The sequence below is a fragment of the Coloeus monedula genome (genome assembly GCF_965178545.1).
Source record: "Coloeus monedula genome assembly, chromosome: 8".
NCBI classification, from domain to species: Eukaryota; Metazoa; Chordata; class Aves; order Passeriformes; family Corvidae; genus Coloeus; species Coloeus monedula.
Window position 1 is genome coordinate 24,242,950 of NC_138788.1, and position 19,241 is coordinate 24,262,190.

Below are 19,241 nucleotides of genomic sequence, written 5' to 3' on the forward strand. Positions count from 1 at the left end.
AGTTTCTGGTTACTTGCACATCATCCTTTTTTTTTCTTTTAATGCAAAAAATTACAAATCTCTCAGAATCATTCATTATGAAAGTACCTCAAAAAGTAATGATACTTGAGCACAGTACTTATACAAAGATGATAAAGAATAAAGGGGAAAGATAAAACAGTGCTCAATCTCTTATCTTTCTGGTAAAGACATGGAGAGCAAGGTTTGATTTATATTTACCAAGTTATAAAGTTTCTTCCAACTTAATCTGCTACATTATTACTTTGAGGTCAACACTGTCAGTTCTGTTCTCTGAAATGCACTAAAGGGTCATCAAAGTAAACAAGGATTGGATTGGATCCCTTCAGCCAATTCGTATACTGAGCACAGGGTAGAAGCTTTACCTATAAATCTTTTCTTCACAAGCATGGAAATACCACCAAAAAAAAAAAAACCACAAAAATGACAGTCGTATTCATTAGATATCATCTAAAATATATTGCTGTGAATGGAAAGTACTTTGATCAGCACTGACCTAGCAACATGCACAACATAGCTCAGCATATGAGTCTAATGGATCAGCATTCAAATGCATATAATGAACAGATGGTTCCTGTAGAAGAGACAAATGCAGGGGTTTTGGCCACCTTGTACTGGCACTCATTCAAAGCAGGTGCTTGATAAACCAAGACTGGAGCTGGACCAAAATGAACTGGCTTCTGACAAAACTGGGACATGGAAAAGGAGGAGACAATCCCTTGTCTCTTTTCCAAGAATATATGAGTGCTTGCAGTGCCAGCTTTGCCCACGGTGACCAATCTCACAGGTTTGTTGCTGTTTCTGAGAGGCAACATCATTAACTTTAACAGGAGGACCAGGGACACTGACAAGCTGAGCATGTCAATATGTAATTCAGGTTTGAATTCCATTTTATACTCTCATGTTAATTTTTTTCTGATTTTGTCATCTTGTTCTGTGTCCAAAGTGGCCAAGCCCCACCCAGAACCAGAGCTGCTATTCTGAATCCATTCCTGATCTGACTTCAAAGCAGAAAGATTAAATTCCTTGCCTTTAGGAGAAATCAAATAAACCTGGCATCAAACCTTTTCACTGCCTAGGTTCCAAAGTTACCTGCTACAGCAAGGAAAGCAACCGTAGTGGAGATATTTGTGTGTTTTTGCAGATTAAGTTATCCAGCGGTTAAATCTGGATTAAATTTAAATTCAGAGCAGAATTTCAAAATGAGCCAGGGTCATGCTTTTTGCACACATGTGATGGTGTTAAAATCTTCTGGGGTTTCTTGCCTTCTGAAGTTTTGTCTGTGTTTGATCTGGAATAGGAAAACAGGATCCATTCCAATTTGGAAAGAAACCGAGAACCCAAATTACATGAGTACACTCACATCATGAGACTGAAATGACCCCTTATCCTTCTCTTTCTGAGGATGGAAAGTTTGACAGTCAGATGGGACTGGGGAAGAAAGATGTCTCCAGATGGAAAATGATGAAAAGCTGAATTTGGCAAGATTATTGAAGTGGACCCCTGATTTAATTATAAAGTTAAAGAACGAGTGATGGCAAATCCATTACAGAGTTTGAATTTATGCCCAGCTTATCTGCTTTAAACACTGCCAAGCACCCACTATTTAAAATAAGAAGAATCCACTCCAGTTTTCAGCTCTCAGGTTGAGATGGCTTGTTCTTGCAGGGACCTGTTAATCAGCCCAGAATACTCTCACAGCTCACCTCCCCATCTTTTCAACCAGCCCTCTTTCAAGGGAAATTTTCCAAAAGATTGACACTGGCTTTTAAAATTATCTTGATCTTTGTGACAACTTTTAGCAGTATGCCAGTGAATTACCTGGGAAAATTTATTTAGGATTCATCCATCTTTATAGGGAAACTGTTAATAGAGCCACTATTCTGCCTGCTTTGAAATACTGAGGTGCTGTAATACTTTGATTTGAAACATTATAACCTGCAGGAGAAAACCTTGACATAAGGATAGAAAATTCATGCTTAAAACACAAGGTATTGCAGTCATGAAATTACTTTGTGGACTGGCAGAATACGTTCAATTTCAGTGGCTAAAATGGTGAAAACAACATCAGGGTTGGAGAAGCCTGAACTTCACCATAAAAACAGTCCACCTGACAATGCTGTCCTGCCTGACTTTAATTAATCTGTCAGTACAAACATGACCTGGTTACCACAGTACAAATGTCAGCTTGTAATAGCTTTTCCCTTGAGTCCTCCTTAACTAGCATTTGCCATTTACTTTTGCTCATTCAATGATGAAGAGCAGTTAATGAGCTCCATCTACTGCTGCACGGAGTGAATTGTACCAGCAGCGCCAGCTCCCCAGTACCTCCCCAGGCTGCACTGGGAGAGGTGCTCCAGGCACTCTGCTGCGCCACGCCACAGGCAAGGGCTCCTGGCAGAACATTCACCTCTTTCTGTTTCTTGTTCTGGTTTTCTGTCATCAGCTTTACTGTTACATGGGTTTTCTTTAATCTATAATCTTTTAGGTAATTTCATTTTGAATTGCAGGGTGACAATGTGGGGCATCTTTCTTTCTTTTTTTTTTTTTGAATATATTTTCCCATGCAAAAAGGCATAACAGTTCTGTTGAAATAATTAGCACAAAAAAACGAAGAGGCTTACAAAGCAGGAAATTTTATTAAACTTACTGCTGCACTCTTAATAGACAAGGCCACTGTGCTGAAGATGGGTACTCAGACCAATGGATGTATGTCCTTACCTTATGCTTGCCATACGTGTTTACTGGAGTATTCAGATGGGATATTTAGTTGTTTATGTCTTAAGAGAAATTATATGATAGTGATCTAAATTGCCTTCTTTGTTTATGAGAAGGTTAATGAATAAGGTGTTCTAAAACATCACCTTCCTTAGTATTTCCCTCTTGATTTAGGTGGAATATTTCAAATACTCTCGAAGTATCTCAACTGGCATCACAGTAAACAGGCTGCAGGAGATACCTAAAGCATAGCTGAGTCAGAAGAACACCAGATAATTGACTAAGTGGAAAGGTAGCAAGGATTAATACCTTTGTATGTCTAAAATCTAAAAAACAAGAATAAAATATTATGTCTGATTAAATATCTTAGCACAGGATTTTATTTTAGTAATACTTTTCCATTAAGAAAGAAAACTATGTCAAAGATCTTGCTATGGTCAGAGATGTTTTTCTAGTCTGCACAATGCTTAAACACCTATGAGTTGGCTGCTGAATCAAGCAAAAGACCAGGCTTGGAGACATTCCATAAAGGAAGGAAAGTTATTCCTCAGGCTGACTGCTGCCCTCAGATCTGTGGAAAGCAGGGCACATCCTGCTATCAGCAAAGCAAACTACATGAGGATGCATCATCAGTTCCTGTTGTAACACCCTTCACCTGCCTCAGGTCCCTCGTTGTACATCTGCCTCAAGTAATCTCAAAATACAACGCTGCATTTCTGAATTATGAGTCTGAGAAGGTCTCTGAGTAGAAAACATTGAAATAGAAGCAAGGAACTCAACTATCAACCAGAAAATGGTTGCCAAAAGTCTAAGGTCTTTTCATCAGATATGAAACCAAATACATTTTCATTCCCTCAGCCTCAACTTTGGCCCCTGCTCTTATCACTGAAAGAGACGTCCCCCTCTCTGATTTTCCTCTGAGTGTAGCATTCAGTGAATTGTTTGTGAATGCCATGTACTTATGGGAGCCTTTCCAACTAACTCCAAGGGATTTGGGAGTTTCTAGGGACAGAAACTATGTTTGAGCAGGATAATTCTAATGCTGTTCTTCTCTTCATACACTACACTGGAAATCTGTTGGGAACATCTTTTACAACGAATTCACATTGAACCAAATTTTATTTTTGAAATTAGCAATTAATTCAGAATTGTGCAAAGCAGAATAATAAATAATCTGGCTGTGCAGTCAATTCTTTTGTGTAAACATGGGGGACTTCAGTGTCTAATGCTGCTTACAATTAGCACATCAGTGGGAAAATAGAACCTGTTTTCAGCTAGTGCACTGTAAATAAAGTTGCTTAGACCTTCAATAGCTTTTAAAAATAATATTTAAGGTGAATTGTGTCCAAATTAATTGGAAGCTACAAAACTCTAAATGCTTACTTTATGGTTGCTGTAAATGTAAATCCCAAATTTAGTGTTAACAAGAAAGGTACCTATTTGAAAAGATTCAGGAACAATGTAAACTTCAAATTAAGAAACCAAGTACAGAGATTTAACATTTGTCTTCTGAAAATTTAATGGGAGTAGATTGGAAAGAAATCTGTGAGTCCAGTTTCACACCTCCAAATAAGGTGTCATACAACCTGTTCCTGAATAAAGGGGTTAGGGTTAAATATTCAATAGCAGAATGTTAAATTCAAAAAATAGTTGTTGGTTTTTTTTTGGCTTCTCATTAACACAGGCAGTCTTGGCTTGATTTTTTTGAATGTATTTACTATGGCTAGTAAATACTCTGTATTTACTGTGAGAGTCAGAATAGCCACAAGGCACAAAGAGCCACTAGACTGTTCTTGAAGTTGCTTTGCCTCAATAAGCCTTGCAAAAAACATTACTAAGAACAGCAGAGAAACAAATTTTCAGCAGTCAACCTTTAGAAAATAAAAATACTGAGGGGATTTTAGTGACCTAATAATTGTCTACCAGTGTGCAATGATTTTTAGGGATTTAGATGTGAACAAGGGCATATCTGTCTCATGCTGGTATTTTGCACTTTCCTCCTTCTTACGTAATGGTGCTCTCCACAGGCAGCACCGAGGTGAAAAGGTGTGTCCAAGACTGTCCATGTTGGGGGAGCTTTTTCAATGCATTTCTATGTGTGCAGCGAGTCTGAGCAACAGAAATGCCAAGATACACAGCGTATAAAAGCAGAAGCACACGTTAATACCTATATATGCAACAGACACATATATTATGGTCAGGAAAAAGGTATAATAATAAGTGCCTTTAAACTTCCATGCTGCAGTATAGGAGACAGGCTTGTAATATGTGTCAGTGAAGTAACCACTTGGAAAGACTGTTAAGGTTTTTAATCACCTGTAACCAATCTCTCATGGGGGTCATCATTTTATCTGTGTAAAACTTTTCCTATTTTATCAAGAGCTATCACAAATCCAGGGTTTTCTTTTCTGTTCAAGAAGTTTTTCACCTTTATGTGAAATGTTTTTAATGGTATGGGATTCAAGAGGAATTTACTAAGCTGAAAATTAAGCATATCAAATTTTTCCTCTGCATAATAGTTACCCAGGCAGTTGTGACTGAGCAGTGTACAGAGTACAAACATCAGGATAAATTGCCATATTCCACTAAGGACTGGCGAACACCTAAGCAAGTCCTCACTAAGGGAAATACATCCCTCTGGATGTAAACCTTTGGCTCCAGTCCATTTCTATAGTATGCTCTGCATTTACTGAGAAAAGCCATTGATGTCTCTGGGAGTTCTGTCTAAAGATGAAGAGGAGTCTCAACATGTATTTGTGACCTTACAAAGAGGAGCAGATTGCTTGGTTTGTGTTGGTAGCTCACGTCTTCAAAACTGTTTCTTGCTACGTAGCAAAACCACTTTGATCTGCAATTAAACATTTTCTTATATAATCTGGAAAATTTATACATTGTTGACAAAACTAGAAGGAACTGAGTACAGAAAGCAGAAAAGGGAAACAATATTTCATTTTATTTTTACATTTATTCAATGCAGTTCAGAAACAAGTATAATATAACTCTTATTTTACAAAGTTGACCATTAAATATTAAATAAAGGACTTAATTGGCCTTTGATAAGTAGTTTTGTATAGGACATGCATGCTAATAGGAAGCCAGTTTTGGATGACAGACATTTAAAAGCAGAATAGTGACTTAACAAAATTTTCAAACACACTTGAAAAGATGGCATGTCCTTTCATATCCCTTTATCCAAATGTAACTTCTCCATTTTTCTGCAACTTGCCCTCCCATGTCCACTTTCTAAACTTTAAACCAGTTTTACAAAATAAACTATTTATAAATACAAATAATACACCCAATAAAGTACATTAATTATGATGAATGATAACGGGAAAGAGAATCTGGCATAGTTGTCTATGTGGTAAGGATTTTTAACATGGAAGCAATCAAAGATACAGAAAAGTCTTTTCATTACTGACATTGCTGAACTACACACACTGTGTTGACTTCTCTCCCTTTGTCTGTCAGTGCTGGTTTGTCTGCTTTTGTTTGAATTGGTCTTGTTCGTATTATCAGGGGCACTGCAACTGTTTGTCACTGCTGCCAGGACTCCATTCTTCTCTTCTTCAGCATCATCATCAACAATCTGATAGGGAACAAAACAGCAGGTACTTAAGTGCATGTTTCATCACCTGTTTACTTTAGAGCTGCAGCAAATGGGATTTTTCTTATGACTCCTCCTCAATCTCACTCCTCAGCTTCAAGGACAAGCACGTACATGCACCAGACAGCTCCTTTCAGCTTTCAAAACCTCCATTTATGGGGAAAACATTGGCTTAAGCAACACCATACAGCAAAAGCTTTTGAAGGACTCGCAAGTAAATTTGGATTTGTTGTAAATAAGGACAAGGAACTTTACCTAAGATAGCAGCAAATCCCTGATATGCACAACAGTAAACTGTCTTCTGCTTGGGGCAAATACTGGCAAAAGTTAGTGACCAGAAAGTGTGAAAGCAAAGCCCCAGCCTGGAGATGGAGAAGGTGGGGGAGCTGCCAGACCAGCCAGTTGAGCTGATTGCACCCCAAATCAAGCACCCCAGCATACAAGACACTCTCCTTGTGCGCAACTGGCTACTTTATTCTGGTGCTTTGTGATGAAAATCAAGTTACTTTAAAAATAAAGAGGGACAAGCCCCACCCACAGCTGATTTAATACTAAATAGCTTGTGATATTTTCTGTCAAGTCCTGAAACCCCTGCTTTAAGTTCAAAGTTATGCTAGGGTTAAGAATATTTTTATGTGCTTCACTGCATCAAGACAGGTCTTTGGAGAATGTTGTATAAGCCTTCTGGTGGGTTTTGTTTCTTTGATTAGAAATGGCTCAGAGCCATAAAGTTCATGTATGAAATCTTCACCCTTTGAAGTCAGCGGGTTTTCTGTTCCTGACTCAGAGGACACAGGATTAGACATCAGTTGCAGCTTCAGCTCTAAAACTTCCTTGGAACTTCTGGGGTATTTGGCTTGGTTTGGGATATTGCAGAGACACCAGCAGAAACAAGCTACAGAGATTGGCTCCAATTTTGTATCTGAACTAAACCTTATTATGCGTACTTGGATGAGGGGTCATTTTAATTCAGGTAGGCATACATATAATTTTAATTTTCTCCTGATGATTTTATTACCTCCCAAATCAGTAGGTGGCATAAATGTAAGACAAGTCTAAAAAAATTATTTGTGAAATGTAGAATGCAGAATTACTTTCTTCTGACCAACTTGCTTTTTTCCATTTGCATCATTAGGAGAAACAGTTTCCACAAGGACAAGCTTTTGAAAGGTTAAGATGTACATCCTTATGTGCAGCCAGACAAAAAGCTCATTTAGAAATATCCCAGCTATTAAAGTCAAAGAAAGCTCATTAAGTCACCTAAGTGATCTCCATGCTGGTACAGAATTGCTCCTCTGCCCAGGATACATGTGTACAGCACGAGCCTTGAGTCTTCCTTCATCTAAAATTATTGACACTCTTGAAAATTAAAGTGGAGTCTGGACAATGTCCTCAAACTGCTGTGAATCAGTGAAGCAGAACAAATGGAGCTAGAAAAGGGATTATTACAGCTTTCCCCTTTCAATCAAAAAAAAAAAAAAATCTGGGATATTTTATTTGACAGAGATAAATGTAGCTCAACACAACATATTATCCTAAAAATACACTGACCAAAAAACCTTGTCATCCTCCACCTGGTCTCCCACACCTCTGTGCAAAAGGCTGGGAAAAAATCTGCCTATAAAGCATTAAGACAATCAATCCATAAAACTTCAGTCTAAACTTTAAATAATCCCCAGGGTAGTACTAAAATTCAAACCTCGAGTTTTAACTTGGGGCCTGACTCTGTTATAAATATCTCTCTTCTGCTTCAAAAAGTTCAGGCAGCTGAGGGGACTTCTGGGGATGGCAGAGGAGCCTTTGTCAGCAGACCCTGGCACTCGAAATGAGGCACCAGAGCAACAGCCTAATGAATGCACTCTGCACTTCGAAAGTAAATAAAATAAAGGAACCTGATAGAAGAGTCCTGACTTTTTTCCCCTCCTTTCATTTTTCAGAAGGGGGGATAGGGGGGAGGGGGAGCAGAGAAACATCTGTACTTCAAAACCATCAGGATTTGGGGCATTGCTCACTATAAGAGTCTATTTTTCTCTCAGGTAGGGCTGGCTACAAGTTGTTCAGAATTAGTTTTATTTCAGAGCATGAAAGGACATTGTGTACGTGCCATTTTTCCTTCCTCACAACTGCATGTGAGCGGTTCCCAGAAGGCTGATGTGTTATTAGGCTGTTCTTGACTCCTTTCAGCTCCCTGAGGGGCAGCTCTTACTTAAGCAGAAAATACCGTAAGCGGTGCATATGTACAGGATTCTGTTTGCAGTGCAACAAGGCAGGGCTCTTGCAAAACACTTACAAAAGTGCTGTATCACACTGCTTGAAAAGGAGAAAGGAGAGAGCTAGTCTAGAAGAGAACCATACCTTCTAGTTTATAAAAAAACTGCAGTCTTATAGGGTGGGTTTATCAAGGGACTTTTCCAGATTGTTATGGAGAACTGAGCATGAGGAAAGACTAAGCTGGTTTACATTATATCAAAAAAAGAAATTGTGTTTTGAATGTTCAGCTCTGACTCCAATTTTAAATGTCATACTAAGTTTTTTCGGGATGCCAGCTGTCAAAGAGGAAATGGCAGCTGGCACAAAGGGCTCAGTTTGGATACCAAATCAGTACCATCCAGGAAAGGTGCTGTACATCACACAAAAAGCACTGTATATGGCACCTGCTACTGTGGCTGCTGCTTATACTAAGTGAAGTATTTGCTGACATCCAAGAGCCAGCAGAATTGAGAAAAGTTGTCACTTTTACTGGATAAGAAAGCTGCTCAAGTTTAAAAATATTTCAACCTAGTGTTGCACACCTGGAGCTTATGTGGTGCTCATAAAGACTGCATGAAGCATGCACAGAAATACCACAGAGGCTGAACACCACACCTGCAAAATTATTTTCAGTTTTCAAACTGTTCTCCGTCCTGCCTTACAGGTGGAGGTTTAGGTAAAAGACAGAGGAAGCCCAAGGAAGATTTCTCTGCTTTATAAGAGGGCACAATTATTGTCTTTGTACAAAAGAGAAGAAACTCAGTAGAGGCAACCTCTCCTTTTAAGCAGCTTGTGGCTCTGGAGCTGATGTGAATGGCACATTCTGCCTGACTTTCCTTGCAGCAGGTGGTTCCTCTGCCTTTGCCATTAGTTTTGAAGCTGTCTCCATGGGTCCTGTTTCACATGATGTGACACATTGCAAAAGCACGGATGTGATGAGCTCTTTCACCTGTTTGTGTTCTAAACTGGAGATCTCAGGGGCTTCAGAAGGGTTTGATATGCTGGTGCCCAACTTTGTTAAAGAGCAAAGCAGAAAGCGAGTACAACTAATTCCTATACAAGAGAGAGGGTGACATTTCCATTTCACCTCCTACGTTTATTTACATAATTCTGAGTGCGAATTTTCTATCAGCTCACATATGGGAATAACAAACTGGGAAGTGAGATTTCCAATTAACCTGTGTCCACAAGAGGATACGATAATGAGGACAACACATTCAGAGTGACGATACTTGCACATAAATTGCTAAGTACCTGCTAGACAGTGGCATGAGATTTTAGCTGGTACTTTTGTCCTTGTGATGTTTTTGTTTTTACAATGAGAAATGAGAAGTACAAGTCAGATGTACTCTCCATGACACCCTGCTCAGTAAATGGTGCTTGCCCTTGGCTACAGTAGGAAAAGGACATGACAGGCATTTTCCTTATTCTACAGAGTATCAAGATGATACCGGACTAAACAACTGTTCCTTCCCTTATATCCCTCTATCTTTGTGTGGGCAAGAAGTGAGTTTGTCTTGCTTGCTCACTCCTGATGCCCAGGAGAAGGCAGAAATCATGCCTGAAGCGAAAGACTATTCCTTTTGGTCATTAAGTTCATCACAAAACTTTTCTTTCTCATTTTACGGCTGTACCTCACTTCCATGCACATATTTGAAGTCTAAAAGTTCCCATGTCCACCCCATCTGCAAGCACTAGTACATGCTCCAGAAGAAAGGGAATCTGACACAGGCAGGTGAAGGCAAGGACAGAATAAGTGCCCTTCACAGACACAAAGATGCTTAATCATCCAAGCACTGAAACACTCTACTTCCTTACCCAAACCTCCAAGCTTTTTTTTCCTACTCTATGAGCAAAATGACAACCACTTACTTCACAAGATGGATATGCTCACAGGGAATTGTCACTGACATTCCCTTGCCAACAAAAATTACTTCCAGGCTTTCCACTCAAATCCTCATTCGAAATGAGTGTTTGCCCATTTGCAGACAATCCCCTGACAGATGTTATCTCATAAAACCCACTGGGTGGTTCAGCTTTGTGTCCATTTTGCAGTCTTTCCTCACACACCTAGACCCAACAACATCTTTTAACATATTCCTGTGTATTTACAGGACCTATCTTTCCTCCAAACAGCCAAAATCTTGTATTAATTGATGAACTGTCTAGACATAAACACCCCCCCCCCCCCCCCCCGCCCCATATTGCCTGATCTTCAAAAGGTTTTGAAGCTCCTCCTCTTGAGCTCAGTATCCTGTTTCTTGGGTCTATTGAGGAGCTTTGCTTAGGCATTTGTGATACTCTGTTCTAATTTGGCTTAAACAGTTAACAATCTTTCTTCTTCTGCACATTTATCCCTACAGCACTCAACCAAACTTCTTTCTGCCTTTTTTTTTTCTTCCTGTTATTCTCATTTTCCATGTTTTACTTTTTTCTATTAATCCAGAAATTTCATAGGCTGCTTAAAATTTTCTTTTCTATCATGCATATTAGATTCAGTTCTGTAATTAAAAGCTGCAAGACAATCATTTTCCAGCTTCCTTGTGAGTTCTTTTTTCTTGCTTATGAAAGCACTGCTATACACTGGAGATGGAATATGTGACAAAACTTCTTCATAAACCTGTCCTGATCAATTCAGCAACCACCAGACTCAAAAATACCTATGTCGATTCCATCCATTTTTATTTTAAGTATATTTCACAGTATTTCAGAGGTGTGAGAAACTCTTTAGAGCCACAAAAAGGGCTGCTATAATAATGAAGCAGAAGGGAAAATGGATCCCAGTCTGACTTCAGGTGCAGCTGTTGAAAGAGAAGGCGTGAGCAGAAGGCTACAGGGACCTGATACACCCAGCACATGAAGCCGTCTGCCAGGAGCCTGGCTCATGTTCCATGCATGTGCAGGTTTCATAAATGGAATGTGATCAATTCTTTTCTTTTTTTTTTCCATGTCGCAATAGGATCAAGTCACCAAGCTCAGCCTAATTTTTGAACTGTGTGAGTATGTGCCATTGCCTGGGAGACAAGAAGTGCCTGTGATTTCTGTGATACATCCAGCACATTGATAAATGGCCATAAAGTCCATGCCAAAAGAGAGAAGGAAGGGGGCTTCGGTTTGTTTGATCTCTTCCAAATAAGCTCCAGGTATACAAACTTTTTTTTTCTCAAGATTATTATGTTTCCCTGTCCTAATTCTAAAAAAGAAACTTCCTTAAATACATCTACCATTAGTGCTAAGAGAATTCATTCTTTTTAGCAGGTATAATTTAAATCCAGTTTGTAGGACAACAGCCAAATAATTAAAATACCTTTGGAATTTCCTTCGAGCTGAGTTGATGCAGAGTGCAGAAATGAGTCACAGCATACTCTAACAGTGCTCCAAAGATGAAGCTGAAGCAGATACCAAGGTATACATCTATTGCCTTGATAAAGCAATTAGCGTTTGGGAGTGAAGTCCTGGCTCCCATCATCAGTGTTGTCATCGTAAGGACTGTGGTGACACCTGTGGAATGCAAAAATACATGTTCTACTATAACACAGATGGCAATGAGGGCCTCTACTCCAAGGGCCCTACTGCAGGAGAGTTTGCCCTGAACCTGAAACTTCTAGGATGCCATAGCATTTAACGGGTCATGTTTTAGAAAAAAGACTTTCAAACAAACTTGTGATTCTAAAGTTAAATGCTTAAATACAGTAATGGAAAATGTTAGCAAAGCTGAGAAGACTGAAAATTAAAATGAGAGAGATTTTGGTGTCATGGAATATATATTTATGATTAACACATTATTATTGCAAATCTATGCAAAAGCTCCCTTTAAAATACCCAGATATCACTTTGCTCAGTGTAGTTGCCCACTGGCCTCATTCAATGTGAAATCCTTCTTTATTCCCTATTCTGTAGGAGTGTTTTTTCCATCCCACCTGCAGCATGATCAAACCTGATTTGCATTCTTTCCCTCTCAGAATATCCTTTATTTGAAATTAATTATATTTAATCTCTTATAATTCTCTTATTATTCATGTGTTAATTAGTATGTATCATTAGACCTCACAAAAGCCTCACAATTCTGTCTGTGCATGCTGTGTATTTGAATATGTTTAAATTATTTCCAAAATTACAGTTTTTTGCTTTGCTTTCAGCAGCCTCCCCTGCCTATAAGTCTCCTTCCTGTGGCTGCCAAAGGCATTTTTCTTAGTTAAAGAATAGCAAGGCTTTGAGGGGAATCCATGTGGTGTGCTGAATATGGCAAATCCAAAAAGTAATTCCATAAAAATAAGAAGTGTTTGCAACTTCAGGAAATGGATGCCAAGTACATACAATAAAGAAGGCATCTTAATGATTCAACTCTTGGTTTGGGTTGGTTTATTCTTCTCACCTATGCAGATTCTGGCTGGAACTGATGACTGGCTTATCCAAAACGACACCCAGGAGAGCACAACCAGTAGGATTGATGGTACATATGTCTCTAATATGAAATACAAGATGTTTCTCTTGAGTTCAAAGTGAAACACAAGTTTTGGGTAATGTCCTGTGGAAGAAGCAGGGGGAAAAAACATTGTGAAGGTGCAATTCATGAAAAGATCGTTGAAATAACCTGTATTAATTTTGTGCACTACAATGCAGTAGAAGCTTAACAAACAAGCTTGTAAAAATTAAACACAGCACTGAAAAATTCAGATTGAAGACTCTGAACTGAAGCAAACAATCCAATATGTAACACTCAGTCACCATATCCAGAGTTTTATTAAAGGCACCTTGAATTGGAAATTAAATTAGGATTAGTGAAGGAAAAAATAAATCCATCAATGCATGAAGAGCATGTTTCATTATACAACACTAGGCAAGGAAATTTGAAATCACATATGGATTCAGCTGTCGTTATTCATAGCAATGAATGAGCTACTACATGAACTAGGGTAGTAAGGATTGTCATTTCATGAAGTTGGCATGGGTTCTTACTTTCAACTATCTCACATATCCAGTTTATTTTGCTTTTCTTTTCATTTACTATTGCTCAAGATGTGGATTGAAGCTACCTGCTCTGATATTGCTGACCTACCTCTTATATTCCACTTAAAACCAAGCAGTATCTTTGCATCCTCCCTATCTGTTTTTCCTTCGTATTAGTGCACTACTCTGTTTGTGTTGCTCTGAGAAGTCTCACTGTTGTGGCACAAATGGTTTGCTTCTAAGTGAGTGATTTCCAGAAGATAAACTTTTGGGATCTCAGAGTCAAATACAGAATTGTGTTTCATGAGGGGAGAGCATACTTGTAAGCAAAGCCTGAATTTGTTATCCAGTTCAACTGAGCAAAATTTGGCTGAGTTGAAGCACAGGATCTGAAATTGTTACCAGTTCAATGCATTACAGGAAAGCAAAATATTGCTTTTTAAATGGGCAGAAAAGACTTCTTGTACTGAAGTTCCAGGTTCCAAATTAAGTGTTCTTAAGTTTTTATGAAATCATTTTAACAACATTTGCATGCCAGTGAAATATCAGTGAGAGACTAATGCTCTGTGTTGAGACAGCTCTGGCTTCAGCTTTTTTAGTACAAAACCTGTTCTCTGGCACCAATGTTTGCTTCCAATGCTGTTTGCTGCGAGTCAGGGCAGAACTACAGAACAGTGAATTCACTTTAGCAACAACAATATAGGCACAGACAGGCTATTTGTGCATCCTTCAGGTGTGCTGTGAGACACAAAGAGGAGCACTTTTAAAACCTTCAAGTACAAGCAATGGATGCCAAGAAATGTCTTATTGCTCCCAGATGAGAAAATGTATGGCTAAATTGCCATTTTTAAAAACATTTTATACACTGCATCAAGAGAACAATAAAAGGATTTGTAAAACCAGAAAGAATTGCAAGATTATGTAGTCTGACCCTAATCACAAGCCTCTAAATTTCCTTAATTATCCCTTGCTTTGAACTCAATCATTTTGGCTGGAATAGAGCCCACCTTTCACACAGACATGAAGGCTTAGTCTGAGGATATCCAGACATACAGCATCCACCATTTCTCTCAGTAAATAATTCTGTTTGCTAAGAATTAATGCCTAATTTCTAATATTAACTTGTTTTCAGTTTTCTGCCACTTTGACCATCTCTTCCCCACTGAACCAAATAGTCCTCTCATAGTCAGTTCTTTCTCCTTCCAAAAGTAAAAATACACTGTATTTAGGGTCCTTTGTGAACTCTCTGTAAGTTCAGTATATTGAGATCATCAAGTGTCTGACTGAAAGAAAGGGTACCAACATTGCACTTAAACTAGCTCCATGAGGCAAGAAGTACAAAGATGTTTTACACCATTATCATCACTTTTATGTGAAAAGAGGGACCTTACACCTGTGTACCTCTGCCAAGGCTGTGACTTTTACCAATATAGTTGTTTCAATGAATGTCATTTTGCTCACCAAAACTGATTTTAAGTGTAGGCAGACCAAAGTAAAGCACTCAAAAGTTAGGGAGTGAAAAACTTACAGATGACTGTGCAACCTTACTGCCTCTGCCTGCACTCACCCATGCTCTGAAATGAGCACAGTGCTATGGAAAAGCACTGAGTCTGTACAACAAAAAGCTACAGCACAAAGCATGTTTATATGGATGCTGAGAAAGGCTAGCAGTGAAAATTTTCCAGTTTTTCACGGCCCCCTGTGAAAATCTCCGTTCTCACACAAACTAGCTGAGAAATGGTTTGCTGTTTGGTAAACTACTTTGCAGGTGCAGGTTGTTGTGGAAATACTGTGGATGTTGTTTTGGTTCACTGAGAATAGTATTTTGAATGGGTGTCGTAGCATTCAGCCAATCAATCTGAGAGGTGAATGGTCAAGTGACCAATAGCCTTAGCCATTCTTGCAAATCAAGTTATATAAAGGAGTTTTTAATTAATTAAATAATCCCATTTTACCCTGGACTTGGGTTCTGTGTCGTTCTTCACGGCATCCCTGCAGACAACAGCAACATGCTTAGGGAAAGAGAAACAGATACTCCACAAAAGCTGTTTGTGTTGTGCTTTTGTGCTGACCATAGGGAAGCATGTGTAGCCACATACCCAGCAAAGGGGAGTGAAGAGACCAGAACTCCCTTCCTGCAGAGTGCCACAGGCACTGCGATTTCCTGCGGTTCAGCCTCAGAAGAACCAGCTGTTAGAAGGAAAACTCTAAAACAGCCAAACAGCCATGCAATAACACCCTCTCCTTGTTAGTGCCCTACAACTGTATCTCTATTTACCTCAGTATAAAAGTCAAGTGTGTACATGGGAAGTTAGCTCAAAATACCAAACTTAAAACCACAGTTTGCCACTTTGCTTCAATTTCCAAGCGTAGAAAAATCCTTTGAATATTCTGGTGTTGTTATTTTTTCTGATGCCAGAAATTTCTGAAGTATTGTGAACAAAGAGAAATAGAGATGTAACGGCTTATAGCTGAGTGGCTTTTTGGGGAACAACAAGGAGGCATTTTTCTAACCTTAAGGCTTTCTTCTTGCCAGAATCAAAAGACACATCATGGACATGATAATAATAGTGTCAGCATTTCTCTAAAGAGTTCAGAAGAGCTTTTATAATGGAAATTTTGAAGCAACCTATATATAGAATTCATCAGAGCTCCTCCTGTAATAAACTGAAAGAAGCAGTAGTCGAGAAAAAGTCTTCAGTGCATACTTATCATGCTAAAGGAATGAGCAATGGGATAAAATGAAGATAGGGAAATATTGCAGTCCCTTTTTTATCTACACCACACATGTACCAAAAGTTATCATCTGTAAAATGAACAGATTTGCTGCTCCTGTTGCGTGAGCTGCATAAGACAGGGTAATGCTGGATCTCAATGCCTTTGACTGGCACATCTGAGACCATGGTGCTATCAGCCAGATCAAAATTGAAACAGGTTCATGTACTCCTAGTCCTGACTTTACTAGGGTTAACTCAAGTACAGCTCAAATTAACTCCTCAAAACTGTCAAGTTTGCTCCTTGCTTGACAACAAAACACTTGCATTTAAATGAATGTATATTTCTTCATTCAAGTTTCTGGCCCATGATGAGTGTTACCTCAGTGTGAGACTACTCTGATTTAAATTTGCTAATGTGATGGAAATAATTTCTGTGCAGATAGCTAACTGCAGCAAAAGCACAGCATTAGCACTTACCAAAGTATTGAATTACTCTGTGTAACAGTTTCTCAGATGAACCTGAACTTAAATGACTGTCAATATATACAGTCTAAACACGCCAAAATAGAGAGGTGAGGTATTCTACTTAACTAACTGCACAGCAAAGGAACATTAAGCTGAGTAATTTGGGCTTTATAGAATTTACCAGAGGGCAGAAGTACAGACAGTAGCTCTACCTTGTAGATGAAGAACAAGCCCAGAGAGCAGATGACTGTCTCCATACCTACTGTAACCCTCTCTACTGCTAAGTACCCTAAAAAGTAGAAAAATGTCCAGCTGACCACTTTTATTACAGTGCCATAAAAATTATACCAGCACAGGCTCTTTCTCAGTAGCTGAGCAGGTCTAGGTCTAGGTCTGTCAGATCTTTCTGAAGCCAATAAAAACTAGTTTATCTCATTTTATAACCTGCCATTGAAGTTTGACTTTTAAAATAATATTCCAATTTACAGTTCTGATTTTCAAACACTTCGTATAGACTTGCCACTGGTGATTCTATCAGCAATGACTATTGCTGCACTTCTTGAGAAATAGATATGCCTAAATAAGCTTCCTTTTCACCCTAGGTCATTCATTTTCTGATTATCCCATTTTTCTATAGCATCTGTTTCCAGCTGGTGGCAGAATGCTGCATCTCTGCTTTCCTGCAGCATCTCTGGCCAGTGAATGGTCCCAGCAGAGGCACCTAAGGAAGGACTAATTCTCTGTAAATACTGTCAGCAGTTCCTAATTTCCACTCCAGGTGTTTTGGGATGGGACCATCTTCCCCACAACCATTTCTGCTGAACTCTACTCCAGTAAAAGACTGCTCCACATCACTCTTTATGTAAGAAGCACTTTGGTGTCCTGCACAGGGGTGTGCAGCCAGGCACAAAGAGCATCCTTTTCTCTCTCATGAATTATTTATGCTGACCCCTTGGGTGTCTGCTAAAATGTGTGATGTACAACTCACACAAGCACGTCAGTGTAACTCTACCAATGCATCATTTTCTTCTCTTCTTGTGTCTTTTAAGGGCAGAGGATAGGAGAGCCTAAAATAGATTTTACTGGTTTAACTATACACTGAAAATACAGTTTTCAGTATAAAATTTTTTTATTGCTTGGTTATAACAAACATAGGCAGTGAGAAATCAGTATGTCCCCACTTTTACACAATAAGTAAGTTGTGCAATTCTCCAACTGTTGCAGGATGCTAAGGATGCCAATATATATTGCTAATATGTTATTACAGCTCCTTTGTCCCTCCCTCAGAGAAAAAACAGTCTTCTGTCCTTCTGTCTAGATCTTATAAACTACCTCTTTTCTTACTTGCTTTTCAGAGGTGAACTAAAGGAAATGAAAGCTCAGGCCAGGCTTCTCAACATGTGTTTCATCTTCATGGAAATGCTTCACAAAAAATAAACGTGAAATTCAGATTTCTTAAGAATGAAACAAACCCTTTCGTGTAGTGCATGTGTGCACATATATTTATCCACTTAGCTTACCTACTAAAAAAACCAACCAAGCAAAAAAAAAAAAACCAAACAAACAAAAAAAAACCCCAAAAACAAATTAAAAATGAACAAAAAACCTCCCCCAAACAAAACAAACAGAAAAAAATTATGCCACAGAAAGTTTTCCAAGTGTTCAGGTGTATTTATGTCTATGCTTATAAAAAACTTCAAAGGAGTTAATAAAGATTGCTTCCTAATATCCTTGATATTCTTTCCACTCATTGCATTTCCATATAGGCTTATGTTACTGTAATTATTTCAAAATTTCCGAAATTGTTTTCTTTCTAAAATGTTCTACATTGCAGAAGTATCTCAGAAACAACTCATGATGGAAACTTTTCAGCATCAACTCAGAGGGATGCTACGAGCTCAGACAGGTAAATTGAACATAACATGGTAGCAGACAGATATCCACAGGTAATTGTTTGAATCTTAGGTGAGGCTGACTGAAGACTCACCAGGTAAGATTATTACTGAATACAGTTCTGGGATTCTTTGTGAGCCCTGTATGGCAAAAAATATGTTCTCAGAAACAACAATTGGAGAGCAATTGCAGACTATAAAAGAACTGATAAAAGGAACAGGGAAAGTTATTCAGTGTGCCATACCTGAAGAGAAGAGGTACTGAAAAACCTAGAAAAACTTGATGATTAACTAAATAATCTCCTGAACCTTGGGAAATTGCAGATGACCGACCCTGTAGGACAAAGCAAGGCAGTGCTTCTATTTAGAGAGAGACTGTAACTGATGAACATGCACTCTTAACACAAACTTTATGTAATCTATGTACAGTTTGTATACATTTTGATTTCAGACCAATAATTATAAATGAGAACAACTCCTCACTGGCTCAGCTGTGACATCCCCCCTGAGAAGCTGATAACCTGCAGTGGCCAGGGAACCACAGAGCCCCAGCACTGCACAGCCACACAAGGGCTGACAGGCCTCTAGCCCAAGGAGGCTAAAGCAGGATTTGAGACAGACATG

At 38.8% G+C, this 19,241-nt stretch overlaps 1 protein-coding gene across 1 annotated transcript in view; it reads right to left on the reverse strand.

Annotated features, from left to right (window-relative positions):
• Positions 1-6,013: 6,013 nt before the first annotated feature.
• LOC309575415 (gamma-aminobutyric acid receptor subunit pi-like) overlaps positions 6,014-19,241 on the reverse strand; it is a gene marked incomplete at both ends in the record, with an annotated part of 38,733 nt that continues 25,505 nt past the window's right edge. Inside the window, 3 exons of the mRNA XM_082285830.1 lie at positions 6,014-6,325; positions 11,901-12,094; positions 12,969-13,121. Coding sequence (XP_082141956.1) covers positions 6,014-6,325; positions 11,901-12,094; positions 12,969-13,121 — 659 coding nt within the window. The remainder of the gene's footprint in view (positions 6,326-11,900; positions 12,095-12,968; positions 13,122-19,241) is intronic.